This window comes from Polypterus senegalus, chromosome 13 (assembly GCF_016835505.1).
Source record: "Polypterus senegalus isolate Bchr_013 chromosome 13, ASM1683550v1, whole genome shotgun sequence".
In the NCBI taxonomy this organism is placed as follows: Eukaryota; Metazoa; Chordata; class Cladistia; order Polypteriformes; family Polypteridae; genus Polypterus; species Polypterus senegalus.
Genome location: NC_053166.1, coordinates 160,111,811 through 160,129,185, shown reverse-complemented (window position 1 = coordinate 160,129,185; position 17,375 = coordinate 160,111,811). Strand labels below are relative to the sequence as shown.

The 17,375-nt window shown below is 46.7% G+C and overlaps 1 protein-coding gene across 2 annotated transcripts in view; it reads right to left on the bottom strand.

Moving 5' to 3' along the window:
* Positions 1 to 841: 841 nt before the first annotated feature.
* Positions 842 to 17,375, bottom strand: part of abcc1 (ATP-binding cassette, sub-family C (CFTR/MRP), member 1) — a 69,468-nt gene continuing 52,934 nt past the window's right edge. For both annotated transcript variants that reach the window (XM_039776472.1, XM_039776473.1), the window contains 11 exons: positions 13,352 to 13,484; positions 7,929 to 8,136; positions 6,205 to 6,515; positions 5,826 to 6,025; positions 5,557 to 5,683; positions 5,346 to 5,447; positions 2,837 to 2,983; positions 2,327 to 2,485; positions 2,079 to 2,245; positions 1,786 to 1,980; positions 842 to 1,223 (listed from right to left, as the gene is read on the bottom strand). In XM_039776472.1, the coding sequence (XP_039632406.1) occupies positions 1,115 to 1,223; positions 1,786 to 1,980; positions 2,079 to 2,245; positions 2,327 to 2,485; positions 2,837 to 2,983; positions 5,346 to 5,447; positions 5,557 to 5,683; positions 5,826 to 6,025; positions 6,205 to 6,515; positions 7,929 to 8,136; positions 13,352 to 13,484 (1,858 nt within the window). In that variant the 3' untranslated portion in view covers positions 842 to 1,114. The remainder of the gene's footprint in view (positions 1,224 to 1,785; positions 1,981 to 2,078; positions 2,246 to 2,326; positions 2,486 to 2,836; positions 2,984 to 5,345; positions 5,448 to 5,556; positions 5,684 to 5,825; positions 6,026 to 6,204; positions 6,516 to 7,928; positions 8,137 to 13,351; positions 13,485 to 17,375) is intronic.

Genomic DNA, 17,375 nt, shown 5'->3' with positions numbered 1-17,375 from the left:
GCAGCCGCCCCGGCGATTACCCCAATCCCGAAGACCCCGCACTTGCGGCCGAGCCCACCACCACATCGCTCCTCTCATCTTCATCTGCCTTCAGCTGCTCTTCTTCACGGTGCCAAGGCGCTGTCACCTAACGCATTATAAAAACCAGAGGACCGTCAGTGTCCCCCTATATAGCGCCTTACACATCACACACACTTCAACAGTTTAAACGCATTTTCTCTTTTTTTAATTGGAATTCTCTCTTTTTTATTAATATGGGGCAGCAATGAAACAGCGGCAATGCCCAAATCTTTACAAATATAAGACAAAATAATATGAAATCTATGACTTATCAAAGATAGACATTTTCTTTATAATAACATTAAACAAAAAGTCAGAATTGGAAAACAAAACGAACACAAAAACGTCGCGGAGCTTCACAAAGAAACCCCGGAGAAGTAAGCAGCTACTCGGATGAGAAGTGAACGCCAGGGGGCTTCCTGAGACATGCGACCGACCACTCAGGACCCACCCGCTGCTCCGAGGGGGCTGCTATATAGCGCCTTTTCAGACCTCGTGTCCGTGATCAGGCTGATCGAGACCACCCTACTCCGCCGGCTGGCACTTTTGCTAAAGCAGCCGCAAGTGGTCAGAAGTTTGAGGACGTCCACTACGGGGGCTTTCATCTTATGTGGACTAAATTAAGAAAAAAAAAAAATCAAGTGCTTCCTAAAAAATATGGGGGCTGAACAGACCCCCCCAATAATTGAGAAAGAATTACCAAGGCAGTGGCTACGGAGCGCCTCCCTGTGGACTCAACATCTCGACAGGCTCCGCCCCAATCCACCCCACATGACCCCCAATAACAAAATCAAAACGTACCAATAGCATAAATAAATAGAGTAACACAAAAGACACAGGAGCTACCCAGGGGGTCCCGGGGGGATTGACCCTGCAGTCAGGTCAGAGTGGAGAGCTCGATAAGAAACCCTCCCAAAAGATGGCCAGCGCCCTCTGTGGCCGACTGCGTGACAAAGTGACAGCCAGTCAGCCGCTGGCCTCTCCATTCTTGGCTGCAGTGACGGTCAGGGGTCGGGGTCGGGGGTGGGGTGGGGGCTCAGATCCAATCGCTGTGTCACGCCAGACCGGAGTCTTTGGCCATTTTGTAAAAGATTCCTTTCTTGGCAAGAAGATTAGCCGGAGTGTCAAACTCGACCACTTGACCTTTGTCCAGGACCAGGACCCTGCAAGGGACAGAAGAGACAAAGAAAGAAAGAGTCACCAGGTCCTTTATACTGGAGAGACCACCACATTGACAAAGACCACTGGTGGCCAGCTGCACCCCACTACTGGAAAAAGTCAAATCCTTACACAGGTGCCCCTAAATAAATACTGGACAACAGTGGAGAGCTGCCACTACACGGACCCCCTCTATGAACATTACTGGACAGCCCACTGAAGCCCCCTAGACACTCGGGTGTCACCAATAACAACTTTGCTTGGGCAGGCAGCGCCCCTCTCTGGATGTGAATTTGGGTTGAGGGGTTCAGAGTAGGGTCACCGTGACCAGCTGAGACAAAGGAGACCACCATGCACCCTCCACACCCCCAAAACACCCCACCCGGGCTACCAGCTCCAAGTGCGTCTCCTTGTGGCCCTTGGACTCTCCTCGCTACACTTGGCTGTTGGTCGCCAGCCGCCCCCCCACACGACTCTCTAGAAACTCCACTCCCCGTACGGACCACCTCCTCCTGCCTTTTTACCAATAAGGCATGTTCTCCCCTAAACCCCCCGCCGCCACAGTACCTGGTGTAGTCCATGATGGTGTTGAGGCGGTGGGCGATGGTCAGGACGGTGCACTCTTCAAACTGGCTCCGGATAGTCGACTGGATCAGGTTGTCCGTCTCCAGGTCGACGGCAGCCGTGGCCTCGTCCAGGACGAGAATTCTGGTTTTGCGCAGCAGGGCCCGTGCCAGGCACACAAGCTGTCGCTGGCCCACGCTGGGGACATGAAGAGGCGACCAGAGGTTAGCCCAAGTCCTCGCCACCAGGCTGCAGCCCGACTCAGCCACCCACCAATGGGAGGGCAAACTACTCACCTCAGGTTCTCGCCACCCTCGGAGCACTCGTGGCCCAATTTGTCCTTCAGCCCGGACACAAAACTCTTGAGGTGGGCAAGCTCCAGGGCATTCCAGATCTCCTCATCAGAGTAGGCGTCGAAAGGGTCCAGGTTCATCCGCAGTGAGCCCGAGAACAGAACTGGTTCCTGCAAGGGATCAAAGAAGGTCACTGGGGTGGGCAGCAGACATAAACCCCTCCCCCGGACAAGGCCTCACTTCCCCGATACCTGAGGGATGATGGTAATGCGAGAGCGCAAGTCGTGCAGACCCAGGGAGGCAATGTCAGTGCCATCCACCAAGATGGCTCCTTGCGCCGGCTCAATGATACGGAACAGGCCCAGGGTCAAGGAGGACTTCCCAGCGCCGGTGCGACCCACAATTCCCACCTGCGGACAAAGGAGGAGAAAATGATACACATAACTCAGGTGAGAGCATTAGGGGCCAGGAAAGACAATGGGGGTCCAATAGGGTAAAGTGCTGAGAAACGGTGGGCTCCCGTGATTCAAAGCCCCTAAAACCAGACCATCACCCACCACCCTGTGCGTTTTACCTTACTGAAGTATCGGTGACCTTATAAAAGGTAGATGGGGTCCTAAAGGGTACAGCTCAACCCCCCTAAACCAAACCAACAAATCAAGCCAGTGGTAACCAGTTTAGCCACAAACTCCCAGTGCCTCCCACTACCCTCGACGCTCTGATCGCAGCCAAGCGAGCGGATTCCCAACGTGACCTCTCACCTTCTCTCCTCCTTCGACGACAACACTGATGTCCCGCAGGGCAAAATCCAAGTCCTCCCGATAACGCAGGCCGTACTGGCGGAATTCGATGCGACCGCTTGTGGGCCAAGTGGGTGGCAGCGTCGTCTCCTTGGACTTCCACTGTGCCTGAGGGGGAAGAAGTTGAACATGGGGACGCAGATTGAGAAACGTCCACTCCAGGTAAGAGAAGACACAACAGCGCCACCTGTGGGCAAACCCGGAAATGCTCCCGATACCCCCAGTGATGAGAATGAAGTCTTCAGTTTATTAAATATTCGAGGGTTTGATTTTTTTTGGAAGATGTGGCTTCAGTGTGTGCCCACCACTATAACTCCATGACTTATTAGGGAAGACCAGCGTCACCTTCACCTGTGGGCGTTTAAACAGGAGTTCAGCACAAGGAGAAGCAGAACAGACATCTTGACAAGCGGGTGTCGGGAGCAACTCCACGAGGCTGAAACGGTGGGCTTTACAGAGGATTACAAGATAACATGGGCCAGGTCTGAGACCACTCTAGAAAAGGGGTCCGTACGATCTGTCCTTCTTTGGAACCATCAGCCAGACAGACTGAGGGGAATAACCAACGTGTCTGAACACAGAGCTCAATTCTGGGAAGAATTCGCAAACGGAAAGCAGACGTTATGTCAGTTTCTGTCAGAGTGTGTGCGGTTAAGCTCAGCTAAACTAACCAGCGTGTGCATGCTTATCAGGGGAGGGCAAACGGGGGGCACGGAAAAACGAGTCTTAAAGGTTACGATGTGTAAGAGAAACATTTAAATATCAAAGCGTCTACATAAATAAACTCGATAGGACAGGCAAGTCTGGGGTCCACTGCCATACTGATGCTGCTTTAGTGGCCATCCTTGGGGTGACATGTCACCAATGTACAGCCCGACATCACAATAGGGACAGTGGTGGCATCTTTCTTTGGTCACTTTTCTTGTATTTTTTTCTGTTGCTTGAGTATGACAGAGATCTGCACGATCAACGTATTCCCCCCCGTGTTACTGTTGGCAACCATACCGGAGGGCTTAGTGACTTCTACATTGATGACATGAAAATCGACAGTTGCTGTATTGTGAACAGTGCGAAGGGGGCTTGCATCTTCATCTCTCTTTTCACCCTGCACCTACCTGCTGCTTTATGTGACTGAAGTCACCAGAAATAACGTGGTGGTTCAGTCGTTTAGCGTCATATGCACCAGTTTGGCTATCTGTGACAATGTCTGATGACCAATTCACATTGGCATCACTGTCACGTAACTCAACTCGCGTTTCAGATTCCGTTTATTCTAAAACGGCTTTCACAGCTTCTCATTTACACGCCGTTGTGTTTTTCGGCTGAAGGCTCCACCCACACTCATGAATATTGACGAGTTAACAGAGTAGCAAACTGCATAGAAAGATTCAGGATATTTTCTGCAGTATGATGTCATTCTGTCCACTAGATGGCAGCAGAATGCAGTCCAGAGAGTTATTCAGGTTTAACGTCATAAAGTGGCTCATTAAAATGTCATTCAGAGTCCTGACAAGCGGGTGTCGGGTTGGGGAGCAACTCCAGGGGTCGACTCCCTGCACGAGACTGAAAAGGTGGGCTTACTGAGGATTACAAGATATTGTGGGCCATGTCTGAGACCACTCTAGAAAAGGGGTCCGTACGATCTGTCCTTCTTTGGAACCATCAGACAGACAGACTGAGGGGAATAACTAACGTGTCTGAACACAGAGCTCAATTCTGGGAAGAATTCGCAAACGTTACGTCAGTTTCTGTCAAGAGTGTGCGCGGTTAAGCTCAGTTAAACTAACCAGCGTGTGCATGCTCATCAGGGGAGGGCAAACGGGGGGCACGGAAAAACGAGTCATAAAGGTTACGACGTGTAAGAGAAACATTTAAAAACCAAAACGCCTACATAAACGCGATAGAACAGGCATGTCTGGGGGCTACTGCCATACCGATGCTGCTTTAGTGGCCGTCCCGGGGGTGACATGTCACCAATGTACAGCCCGACGTCACAATCAGGACAGTGGTGGCGTCTTTCTTTGCTCACTTCTCTTGTATTTTTTTCTGTTGCTCGAGTATGACAGGGATCTGCACGATCAACGTACCCACCGTGTTACCATTGGCAACCACATTGGAGGGCTTAGTGACTTCTACATGCCCCCCATAACATAAATTAAAACAAGACACTTCAAGAAATGCTAAAACGAAATGTGACATCTTGAACTTGATGCTTTTTGGTGGTCAGTTCCCCTTCTGCTCACTTCACAGACATTTTCAGCAAGGGGGCCCAAACGTTTGCATGCCGCTGTCAATCCACGCATTTCCAGTATCAACTTGTCCATCAACATAAAGAGGACCACCGAGGTTGAAGTGCCTTGTGTGTGTGTGTGAGATACGACGTCCCCTCCACCAGGCTGACGTTCCATTTCTCGTCTGTCCTACAAAGCAAAACCCCGACAGCAATGCGAGGACCGCCAGATTACATTACCTCCTTGTCCGTGTCCGAGTACTCCTTCACTCTCTCAACGGCAACGATGTTGGTCTCCAGTTCGGAGGACATGCGCACCAGCCAGTTCAGGGATGCGGTAATCTGCAGTCGAGACATTGAAAAGAGTGACACAGTTGCTGTCATCGTGAAGGATGTGGAGTCAGTGGGGGAACACCCCAGGACCCCCAGCTGTGCGTCATGACCAGCTTACCTGCAGGGCGTAAGAGATGGACAACCCAACAAGGCCGGCGCTCAGGCTGTTTCTGGCCAGCACTGCAAAGAGGGCCGCAAACAACACAATGCAGTTGCCCACAAATTCTAAACGCACTGCCAGCCACCTGCAGAAAAAAAATAAACACATAATCAAACAAACAAGAAGCACCCAACAGTCACAGCCAAGCTGGCACCACGGAGCCCTGGGCACCTCCGCTGTGCCGCAGCAGCAAGTGTGCTCATGCCACCCACGGCACTCGGGAATACCTGTTGGCCACGATGCCAGGGTAGTAGGCCTTCTGATTGTGGTCCACCCGGCTGTCGCTCTCGCTGATGAAGCGGCTCTGCTCCTGGAAGGCTCGGATCACGCTGGTGCCCAGCAATGTCTCATTGAAGTGCGAGTAGACTGGCGAGCGGCTCACCGACTCCAGGCGCTTTAGCTGGCGAGACGTGGCCACATAGAAGCGCTGGCAGGAGAAGGACCAGAGATGAGCAACACACAGACTCCCCCAACTGAAACTCCTGCTGCCTGCCCACCCACAAGTCCACCTTCTCACACTCCCTTGAGCGCCAGCATGCCAGTGGACTCCCATTACTGCCCACATCGTCATGATGCTCAAGTCCCACGCAGCGGCACATCACACACCTGAACAAAGAAGTAGAGAAGCCCCAGAGGGGGGATGATGACCGACACGATGGGGGTAGCGATGAGGATGACGATGCAGGCTGCCAGCACGTTGAACATGGAGCCCATGAACATCTTAATGATGTTGGGGAGCACCGAGTCGATGGTGTCCGTCTCCTTGGAGAAGCGGTTCACCAGATTACCGCTTGGCGTGCGCTCAAAGAAGGACATCGGCGAGCGCAGGACATTGTGCAGCATCGTCTCGTGCAGGTAGCGGGAGGCCAGGATCCCACCAATGGATACCGCCATGGAGTAACTGAAAACTGCCACTCCTAAGGGAGGGGGGACAGGAAAGTCAAAAAGACACCAAGTCAGGGGTCCCAGTGCAGACAGCAGCAGCCCGACACGACTTGTCAGTCATTAATCTGACGTGAACAGCACAGGACATCCTTGGAGTTTAAAACACGTGAGAATTTAGCAAAATAAACAAAGATGCAAAACACCTCCGTCGACTTTGAAAGCAAAGCTAATATAAAAAGTATTCATATCTTAGGTCACTGAAAACAGCAATAATGGAAGTATAGAAGAGCATGGAAAAAGTACAGCGAGATAACAAAAGGTTAAGTGTCTGTGCATCTGTGCCTTTTACTAGTTGCTGTCTCAGTCGTTCCAACAGATGGTGCATCACAAAACATTTGTAGTAATAAAATGGATTGCATCTGTCACTCCAACAGACGGCGCATCAGAAACATTAGCAACTGCTTTTACAAATCCCATACCAAATGGCATGCAACCGAGACACATGCATTGCAAATTGCATTCCAACAGATGGCATTTCAGGAACATTAGCAACTGCTTTTACAAATCCCATACCCAAAGGCATATGAAAACACACACATGCATTGCACATGTAATTCCTACAGATGGCACAACGTTTGTAGTTACGCATTCTACTGCAACAAATGTGTGTGATGTGCCACCTGTTGGAATGGAAAATGTAATGCATATGTCTCTGTTAAATGCCATTTGGTATGGAGCAGCAAACCGAGATGGCTCCTGGTGCAATTCCATTTCAAACTATGTATTTACTTAATTATTTCTTTCTTTCTTTCAATGACACCACATGCAACATGAAAATGCCTGGCAATGCAAACAGTCACTTTGGCCTGTCGAAGCGGAGATGAGGGGCTCTAGCGAGTACTCGGTTTTGACTGGTGAATCCTCGAGCAGACCTCCGATAACGAGTTTAGAGTTGACGTTTTGCGCAGCAATTCTGGGCGGATCTCCTTCTGCTCGTATCCACCACTGACGTGGAGTCCGCACTTTTGCTTGCCCATCACTGAATTGATCTAAACTGCAGCCATTAGAGACGCGTCGTTCAGATTTACTCCACCAACTGCTAAGCCCTCGTATACTGACAGGTAAAAGTGAGTTGTTAGTTCAAGGCGTACGTCATGTAATGTGCGGTGCTACTGAAATAAATGAATGAATGAATGAATGAAAGAACAAACAAAACAAATAAACATTTTGCGCAGCATTTAACTTTTTACACTCACATGTTATTTTATTATTTATTTGCCACAAGTCAGAATGCCTTTACTTCATTATGTCAAAATTATTCCTCCATATAAATGAAGGTGCTTTTTCATCAAAGGTCAGCGCTGGCGATTTATTTCAAAAATTCAGAAAGTAAAAAGGAAAAGCGAGACCGCCACACCTTGACCTGCAGGCCTCTGCCCACTCACCCTGAGACAGTCCCAGAATGCCATAGACGCCCAGGCGGAGCTCGGTGTGCTGCTGCGTCCCGTTGATGACCGGGTCGTCCACCCACAGGCTAAGCCAGTAGTTGGAGGAGAGGGAGGCGGTGTGGTTGCAGAGGAAGAGCAGGATGCTGATGAGGGAGAGGAAAATTCCGATTGCCTTCATATACTCGATGAAGACGGAGAGTTTCACCTGATGGAGGAGATACACACACAGAGACAAAGGTTGGTACAAAGATGGCAATGCCCGACTCGCAAGGTCACTTTAGTCTTAAATTCCTCAAAGCTACACAAACAACAGGTGGCTGCAGGCAAAGGTGCCAACATTTGGGGGGAAAAAAGAAGACCAACAGAAGGCCAGACTGCAGAAAAAAGGCTCCAGGTTGTCAACGTGCCACGAGTATCGGACACTCGGAAAAAGAAAAATAAGTCAACAAGTAATGACTTGTCCAGAAGGACAGCAACAGCACAGTTACTGAACATTATAAGCAATTTTCCCATCCTGCAGAAGTCCATCAGACTCCATTTGGACCTCCACTCCTGCCCATAGGAACCGAGAAGGCGCCACACCTGCAACTTTGGTACATCCCGCAGGATTCCAGCCGGATTCGCACCTCTGGCTCAAAGTACATTTCATCAAGCAGCATAACGCACCAGCTTAAAGGGGAAAAATTGACATTTGTGTGTAATATTCATATTCTACTACAGATTTCTTTTTCGTTAAACATTTACACCAGTCAGCTAAGAGCTTTTAAATAAATCTGCGGACTGTGGGCAGCGTTTTCACTGGAAGTGCACTTTAGCATTTCACGTACATCTCTCCAGTTTTGATGTCACTACACTGGTCACCTGTGTCATTCAGGATTGACTTTAAAATTCTGCTTATGGTTTATAAAGCCTTAAATAATCTTATATATCGGAATGTCTGACACGTTATATTCCAAATCGTAACCTTAGATCCTCAAATGAGTGTCTGCTTAGAATTCCAAAAGCTAAACTTAAAAGAAGTGGTGAGGCGGGCAGGCGGCCTTCTGCTGTTATGCACCTCAAATCTGGAGTAGTCTGCCGATCACCAGGCTGATACAGTAGAGCTCTTTAAAACACTACTGAAAACACGACACTGCAACATGGCCTTCTCCTAACTTCACTTAATACTTAATCCTGATACTCTGTATGTTCAATTCTTCATAATAAATATTCATAGTGGCTCTAAAATCCATACTGACCCCAACTCTCTCTTCTGTTTCTTTTTCTGGTTTCTCTGTGGTGGCGGCCTGCGCCACCACCACCTACTCAAAGCATCCTGATGCACCAACATTGATGGACTGAAAGCCAGAAGTCTACGTGACCATCATCATCATCATCAAGTCCTTCCATGAGAACCCTAAATACAAAGAGGACTGTTTGATTTATGTTAGGTAGATTGCCCAGAGGGGACTGGGCGGTCTCGTGGTCTGGAACCCCTACAGATTTTAATTTATTTTTTGTCTTTTCTGTCCTCCCTGGCCATCGGACCTTACTTATTCTATGTTAATTAATGTTGACTTATTTTTATTTTTTACTGTGTCTTCTATTTTTCTATTCTCCATTTTGTAAAGCACTTTGAGCTACATTTTTTTTTGTATGAAAATGTGTTATATAAATAAATGTTGTTGTTACGTTTGACTGAGCTGTGCGACACTGGAACGGTTTGCTGTTTGAATCAATAAACAGACACTAATTGAAATAGAAGGTGTGAAGCTGCCGAGTCGATTCCATAAGCAGACCTTGAATACAAATATCCTAACAGTACAACATACAGTCTCACACACACACAAGTATTCAGTCGGTGGGCCTGACTAAATGGGGCTGGCGGTGCACACTAACGCACGCCTTTACTCCCCCCTCCTCTACAGATCCTTGGAAGGAAAATTCGCCCGATCGCACTTCCAACTCCTCATCCTCCAGTTCCACTTCCGACATCACTTCCAGCTTCTCTACAGACCTCCCGGCCCACCCCATTACTGACTGTAACTGCTGGCGAGTAAGGCAGGATCAAGCAGGGGTCAAACGTGTGCCGAAAGAAATCTCTCAGTCCAAAAGTTCGTTTTTAAAAGATTTAGAGAAAATCCAAAGCAAACAGTCGCCAAAAAAAAAAAAAAAAAAGGATTACACACGTAGAATAAAAGGCGGAAAAAAATGTCTCTTCTCTGAACGTCGCTTTTCTTGTCAAACTTTAGTTGTTTCTACACTTACAGGTGCTTTACCTCATCTTTAGTACGTTCTAAACGTATGGCACTGCACTAGAGAGCACGTAAGGTGCGGATTAAAACCGTGTGTCCTCCACATGCACTCACAAGTGAGAAGGGTGTGGTGAGCAGATGGAAAGAGGACTTTGAGAGGCTGATGAATGAAGAGAACGAGAGAGAGAGAGAGAGAGAAGAGGTTGGACGATGTGGAGATAGTGAGTCAGGAAGTGCAACAGATAAGCAAGGAGGAAGTAAGGACAGCGATGGAGAGGGTGAAAAATGGAAAGGCCGTTGGTCCAGAGGACATACCTGTGGAAACATGGAGGTGTTTAGGAGAGACGGCAGTGGAGTTTTTAACCAGATAGTTTAACGGAATCTTGGAAAGTGAGAGAATGATGAGGAGTGGAGAAGTGTACTGGTGGGCCGATATTTAAGAATAAGGGGGACGTGCAGGACTGGAGTAACTACAGGGGGATAAAATTAATGAGCCATAGCATGAAGTTATGGGAAAGAGTAGTGGAAGGTCAGTTAAGAAGGGAGGTGATGATTACTGAGCAGCAGGATGGTTTCATGCCAAGAAAGAGCACCACAGATGTGATGTTGGCTCAGAGGATGTTGATGGAGAAGTTTAGAGAAGAACAGAAGGAGTTGCATTGCGTCTTTGTGGACCTGAAGAAAGAATATGACAGGGTGACTGAGAGAAGCTGTGGTATTGAATGAGGAAGTCAGGAGTGGCAGAGAAGTACGTAAGAGTTGTACAGGATATGAACGAGGGGAGTGTGACAGTGACAGTCTGGTGGAGTGACGGAGGTGGGATTACATCAGGGATCGGCTCTGAGCCCTTTCTTATTGTCAATGGGGATGGACAGGTGGACAGACGAGATTAGACAGGAGACCCCGTGGACTGTGATGTTTGCTGATGACATTGTGATCTGTAATGAGAGTAGGGGGCAGGTTGAGGAGACCCTGGAGAGGTGGAGATCTGAGAGGAGAGGAATGAAGGTCAGTAGGAACAAACAGAATACATGTGTGTAAATGAGAGGGAGGTCAGAGGGGTGGTGAGGATGAGGGGAGTAGAGTTGGCGAAGGTGGATGAGTTGAAATACAACAGTACAGAGTAACGGGGATTGTGGAAGAGAAGTGAAGAAAAGAGTGCAGGCAGGGTGGAGAAGAGTGACAGGAGTGACTTGTGACAGACAGATATCAGCAAGAGTGAAAGGGAAGGTCTACAGGACGGTAGTGAGACCAGCTGTGGTATTTGGGCTGGAGACGGTGGCACAGGAGACAGAGCTGGAGGTGGCAGAGTTAAAGATGCTAAGATTGGCATTGGGTGTGACGAGGATGGACAGGATTAGAAATGAGGACATTAGAGGGTCAACTCAGGTGGGACGGTTCAGGGAGATTGTGTTGGTTTGGACATGTGCAGAGGAGAGATAAGGGTATATTGGGAAAAGGGTGCAAGGATAGAGCAACCAAGAAAGAGGAAGGCCTAAGAGAAGGTTTAATGTGCTGAGAGAGGACATGCAGGTGATGGGAGTGACAGAGCAAGATGACGAGGACAGAAGGATATGGAAGAAGATGATCTACTGTGGCAACCCGTGACAGCTGAAAGAAGAAATAATTAGCAAATGGCTCTTACGCTGACCTCACATCTGACTGCACCACTGAAGAAGCACCTCCTCCTTGGTCTCCTCTATAAAACCGCCACTCCTTTGTTTCAATCTAAGTCTCGTTTTGGGACTCTGTCTTGAGATGCTACTTGTTATGTATTAGTCTTTAAATTCTGAGTGCTTATTTTCAAGTATACGGGGAAGATCCCCACACCTTTATCTCGTCCTAGTTTTCTGGCGAGGCCTCATCTGGAGTACTGGGTGTAGTTTTGGTCTCCAGGCTACAAAAAGGGCACAGCAGCACAAGAGAAGGTCCAGACTCGGCTGATTCAGGGCTACAGGGGGCGAGTTATGAGGAAAGATTAAAAGAGCTGAGCCTTTACAGTTTAAGAAAACGAAGATTAAGAAGAGACCTGAAGAAGTGTTTAAATTAATGAAGGGAATGAGTCCAGTGGATCGAGACGGTTATTTTATATCGAGTTCATCAAGAACACGGGGACACAGTTGGAAACTTAAGGGTGAATTTTACGCAAACATTAGGAGGTTTTGGTTTGTTTTTTTTTTGTTTTTTTTTTTTAAACAGAGACAACAACAGACACTTGGAATAAGCGACCAAGTAGTGTGGTGGACAGTTAGACTTTAGGGACTTTCAAAACTCGACTTGATGTTTTTTTTTTTTGAAGAATTAAGTGGACAGGACTAGCCTGCTCTCGTCTTATTGTTATTGTGTTACAAGTGGACATTGGCATTCGCCTCCGATTTGGTCTCAGGGTCACCGTGTCCGTAATGTGTAATATCGATCTCCCACACCTCATAACGTAAAATCTTATATGCTAACATCACTTAATTCTCTGCAAAAAATTTCACAAATGTTTGCGTTGAACACTTGATTAATAATAAATAATTCACAGTCATTTCATCCGGTGCCATCTCCGTCTGTATGGTTTACCAACTGAGTATCATTTATATGGTGAAATTTTAGTGTTTTTCAAGGCTCGTTATTTTGTTCAAACGTTTGTGTTGATTCATCTTTGCTGTACAGCAGGTGTTTTAAATGTTTAAACGCTGATTTTGTTGGAAGTACAATACAATAAATATCGGTTTCATTTTTAAAATCGACCATTTACATTTTTGTTCCTGTGAGTGGTTGTGTAGGTAGAGACCCCAGTGTGCTGCTTTGCCCAGGGGTCTAGAATGCTGTTAAGACGGCCCTGCAAGGTAGCCGGCTTCAGCCATGGTTGGGGTATTGTAGAGTGAATGATAGATAACTCCTTACAGAGAAGGTAGGATGCCATCAGCTAAAGTCAGGAGTGAACGTTACAGAGGTGAACAGTGAAGGGCGTACACACAATCTAAGGCTACTAACAATTTAGGGGCTCCCAGCATTAACTTGTTCAACAATTAAAAACAAACTCTAGATGTTAAAGTTTCTTTTCACTATAAAACGGCATTTTTGCTCAGGTCTTCCAAACTCAAAACTACTTAACCACCCTGATTGATGACAATCCCCTGCACATATCCCCCCCCAGTCTACGCCATCCTCCCCCAAAATGCGCTTTGGGTTGCCTACCTTGCCGGTTTTCGCTTTGTCTGCCTCTGTCAGTTTCCCAGCCTCTGTGTTCTTTTTGTTCTGAGTGCCCGAGGCCCCCAAAACGTCACTCTGCGCTGCGGTTTTGGCAGAAGAAGAGCTTGACATACGACTCCTAGGTTAGAGGAAAAGAGAAGAAAGCCGGAGGTTGAAGGAGCACCAACGTCAGCCAGCTGAGTGGGTCTTGAGCTCATAAATCACAGCCATTAATGCTTCTAAATGTCGCTCATGTCAATCGATAATACATAATTGAGGGCGACTTTGGAATCGGTTTCAGTTCTCTTTCTTTAGATTCCACTCTTACTTTTTTTGAAGGATGGGCTTATTAGAAAACTAAAGTCCATTAAATATTGAATAATACACCATCAATTTCCCCATGCTTTATTAAGTCTTCACATGAGCTTCATTCTTAGCATGACATCCATGGCGCTCTGTTAAAGGCATGCAGTGTGGTGAAGTGGCTAAGGAAGTGGACTACAAAACCCAAACACTATTTCTTGGCCCACTACGTGACCCTGAACAAGTCAATGAACACTCAATACTCCGACTTTTCAGTCATAAAAGGTGCAATTAGCCAAATACACTCAAATAAAAAGGTCCATGACCTGGCAATCACATTTAATTTATTCCAAATGTCTGTTACCAGCGTGTGACCCCTAAAATCCCCACCAGTTCCTGAACATTTAATTCATTCCCACACCTCTCACTTCACTCGTAAGTCAAGCAAATTGAGCAGAGGACTTCTGGGCAGTTGTGACGTAGTCTGTAAAGAGGACTGCACGTCAACAAGAGGAGGGTCTGGAAGTTCCATTAAACTACCGATGGCCACCTCTTACATTCACAGAGCTGAGCCAGTCAGGAGGATTGGCTACATTCTGATGTGTGTAGGGGGGCACCAGTTCATCAAAGAGCCCACCACACTCAAAGGTTAACCCAATAAGCACATCCGAGGATATGAGAGAACATCCGCCCACACACACACACAGTTAGGTTAACTGGCGATTCTAAAAATCGGGCTCCATGACTGAGTGGGGGTTCAAGAGTAGGAGCTGACATCCCATCCACAGCGTTCTCCTGCCTTACATGAATGCACTGGGCGAGTCCCTGGCTTACTGTGATCATATACTGGAGTGAGCCGCTACAGAAAATGGAAAACTGAAAGGAGGAAGCATTTTTGCTTAACTGTGCCGTGTCAGCACTAACACAAATTCTTTAATATACAGGGTGGGCCATTTATATGGATACACCTCAATAAAATGGGAATGGTTGGTGATATTAATTTCCTGTTTGTGGCACATTAGTATATGTGAGGGGGAAAACTTTTCAAGATGGGTGGTGGCCATTTGGAAGTCGGCCATTTTGGATCCAACTTTTGTTTTTTCAATAGGAAGAGGGTCATGTGACACATCAAACTTATTGGGAATTTCACAAGAAAAACAATGGTGTGCTTGGTTTTAACGTAACTTTATTCTTTCATGAGTTATTTACAAGTTTCTCTTTGTTTACAGCCATTGACATGTCGCAGAGGTTAACACGTGAGGAGCGGATAGAAATTGTGTTGATGTCTGGTGAACGCAGTAACCGGGTCATTGCAGCAGATTTCAATGCAAGACACCCTACGAGACCACCCATCTCCCATGCTACAGTTAGCAAACTGCTTGCTAAGTTTCGTGAAACTGGTTCAGTGTTGGATTTGCCAAAATGTGGACGCATGAAAACTGTCACTAATGAAGAAACATCAGTGGCTGTCCTAGCTTCATTCAGCAAGAGCCCACAGCGTAGCACTCGCCGCATGTCACTGGAGAGTGGCATTAGTCGAACATCCCTTCGGCGGATATTAGCTACTCACAAATGGCACCCTTACAAACTCCAGCTACTGCAGCATCTCAACGAGGATGACCCAGATCGGCGCACTGAATTTGCAGAATGGGCAAAACAAAATTGGAACAGGACCCTCAGTTTACGCAGAAGATTTTGTTCAGTGATGAGGCAAACTTTTATGTGAATGGTGAAGTTAACAAACAAAACCACCGCTATTGGTCTGACACTAACCCACATTGGATAGATCCCTCCAAGACTGTTGGAACAAAAAATTGATGGTATGGTGTGGTATATGGGGTACAAAGATAGTGGGGCCATTCTTCATCAATGGAAACCTCAAGGCCACTGGATATGCGAAATTGCTACATGATGATGTGTTTCCCTCTTTATGCACTGAAGCTGGCACGTTCCCTGAGTTTTCCAGCAAGATGGTGCACCACCACATTATGGGTGTCAGGTCCGAGCATTCCTAGATGAACAGTTTCCTGGAAAGTGGATTGGTCGTCGTGGGCCAGTTGAATGGCCCCCAAGGTCTCCCGATCTGACCCCCTTAGACTTTTATCTTTGGGGTCATCTGAAGGCAATTGTCTATGCTGTGAAGATACGAGATGTGCAGCACCTGAAACTACGGATACTGGAAGCCTGTGCTAGCATTTCTCCTGCGGTGTTGCTATCAGTGTGTGAAGAGTGGGAGAAGAGGGTTGCATTGACAATCCAACACAATGGGCAGCACATTAAACACATTTTATAAGTGGTCAGAAACTTGTAAATAACTCATGAAGGAATAAAGTTACGTTAAAACCAAGCACACCATTGTTTTTCTTGTGAAATTCCCAATAAGTTTGATGTGTCACATGACCCTCTTCCTATTGAAAAAACAAAAGTTGGATCCAAAATGGCCGACTTCCAAATGGCCACCACCCATCTTGAAAAGTTTTCCCCCTCACATATACTAATGTGCCACAAACAGGAAGTTAATATCACCAACCATTCCCATTTTATTAAGGTGTATCCATATAAATGGCCCACCCTGTACAATGGATTGACAAAGTTCAGACCCCTTCACTTCTTTCACATTTGGCTAGGTTACACCCTTGTGCCAAATTCGTTAGAAAAAAAATTTCCCTACTCTTCAAGCAACAATTAATATAATAATAATGATAAACAAGGCTTTAGAAGTTTTTCAAACTCAATATAAATAAAACAAAATCAGGAATGGTCTCCCCTCGACTTTCTCATATACTCCGTTATGGGGATGGATATCTGAGGAGTACACTGCAAGACCAGGATTCTGTTTTTATATTATGTACATTTAAAAACCAGACACGAAATCAAATTAATAATCCATCCATCCATTATCCAACCCCGCTATATCCTAACTACAGGGTCACGGGGGTCTTCTGGAGCCAATCCCAGCCAACACAGGGCACAAAGCAGGAAACAAACCCCGGGGAGGGCGCCAGCCCACCGCAGCAAATTAATAATACATTGAACAATTATTATAAAAGTTAAGTTGAATAAATCGGACTCTACAGCTGCATGAAGTAAACGGTAAAGTGGCAGGTAACAGAAATTGCGCAAAAGTTGATAGAAATCTACATTTAATACCAAATACTTGTATGCAAAATTTGGTTGACCAAAGTGAGAGCGTCCTCAAGTCATCGTGTTTATATACACACACACACACACATATTTCAAAAATGCACTCTAGGAGGCCTAAAACACATAGAGATTCATCAAAATCTCGAAATCAAATTTTTGGACAATTCTAATACTTTCCTGTACGTCGTATACGAGAAAGTCACAGAGGTCTAAAAACACATTGAGATTGATCAAAATCGAATTTTTGGATGGTTCTAATCCTTTCCCTACACCACATATACGAGAAAGTAAAAACTGAAATATCCTACAGACACAAGTATTTAGACCCTTTCCTATGACACTTGAAATCTGGCTCAGATCCATCCCATTGTATCGATCACCGCCGACAGGGTTCTACACCTTACTTGGAGTCCATCTGTGGTCAATTCAGTCGATTGGACTAATTAGGAAAGGCACACTCCTGTCTATGGAAGGTCCCACAGTTGAGCAAAAACCAAGCCACAGAGATCAAAGGAGCTGCTTGCAAGGTTAAAGACAGGATTGTGAAGAGGCACAGATCTGGAGAAGGTTACAAAAAAATGAA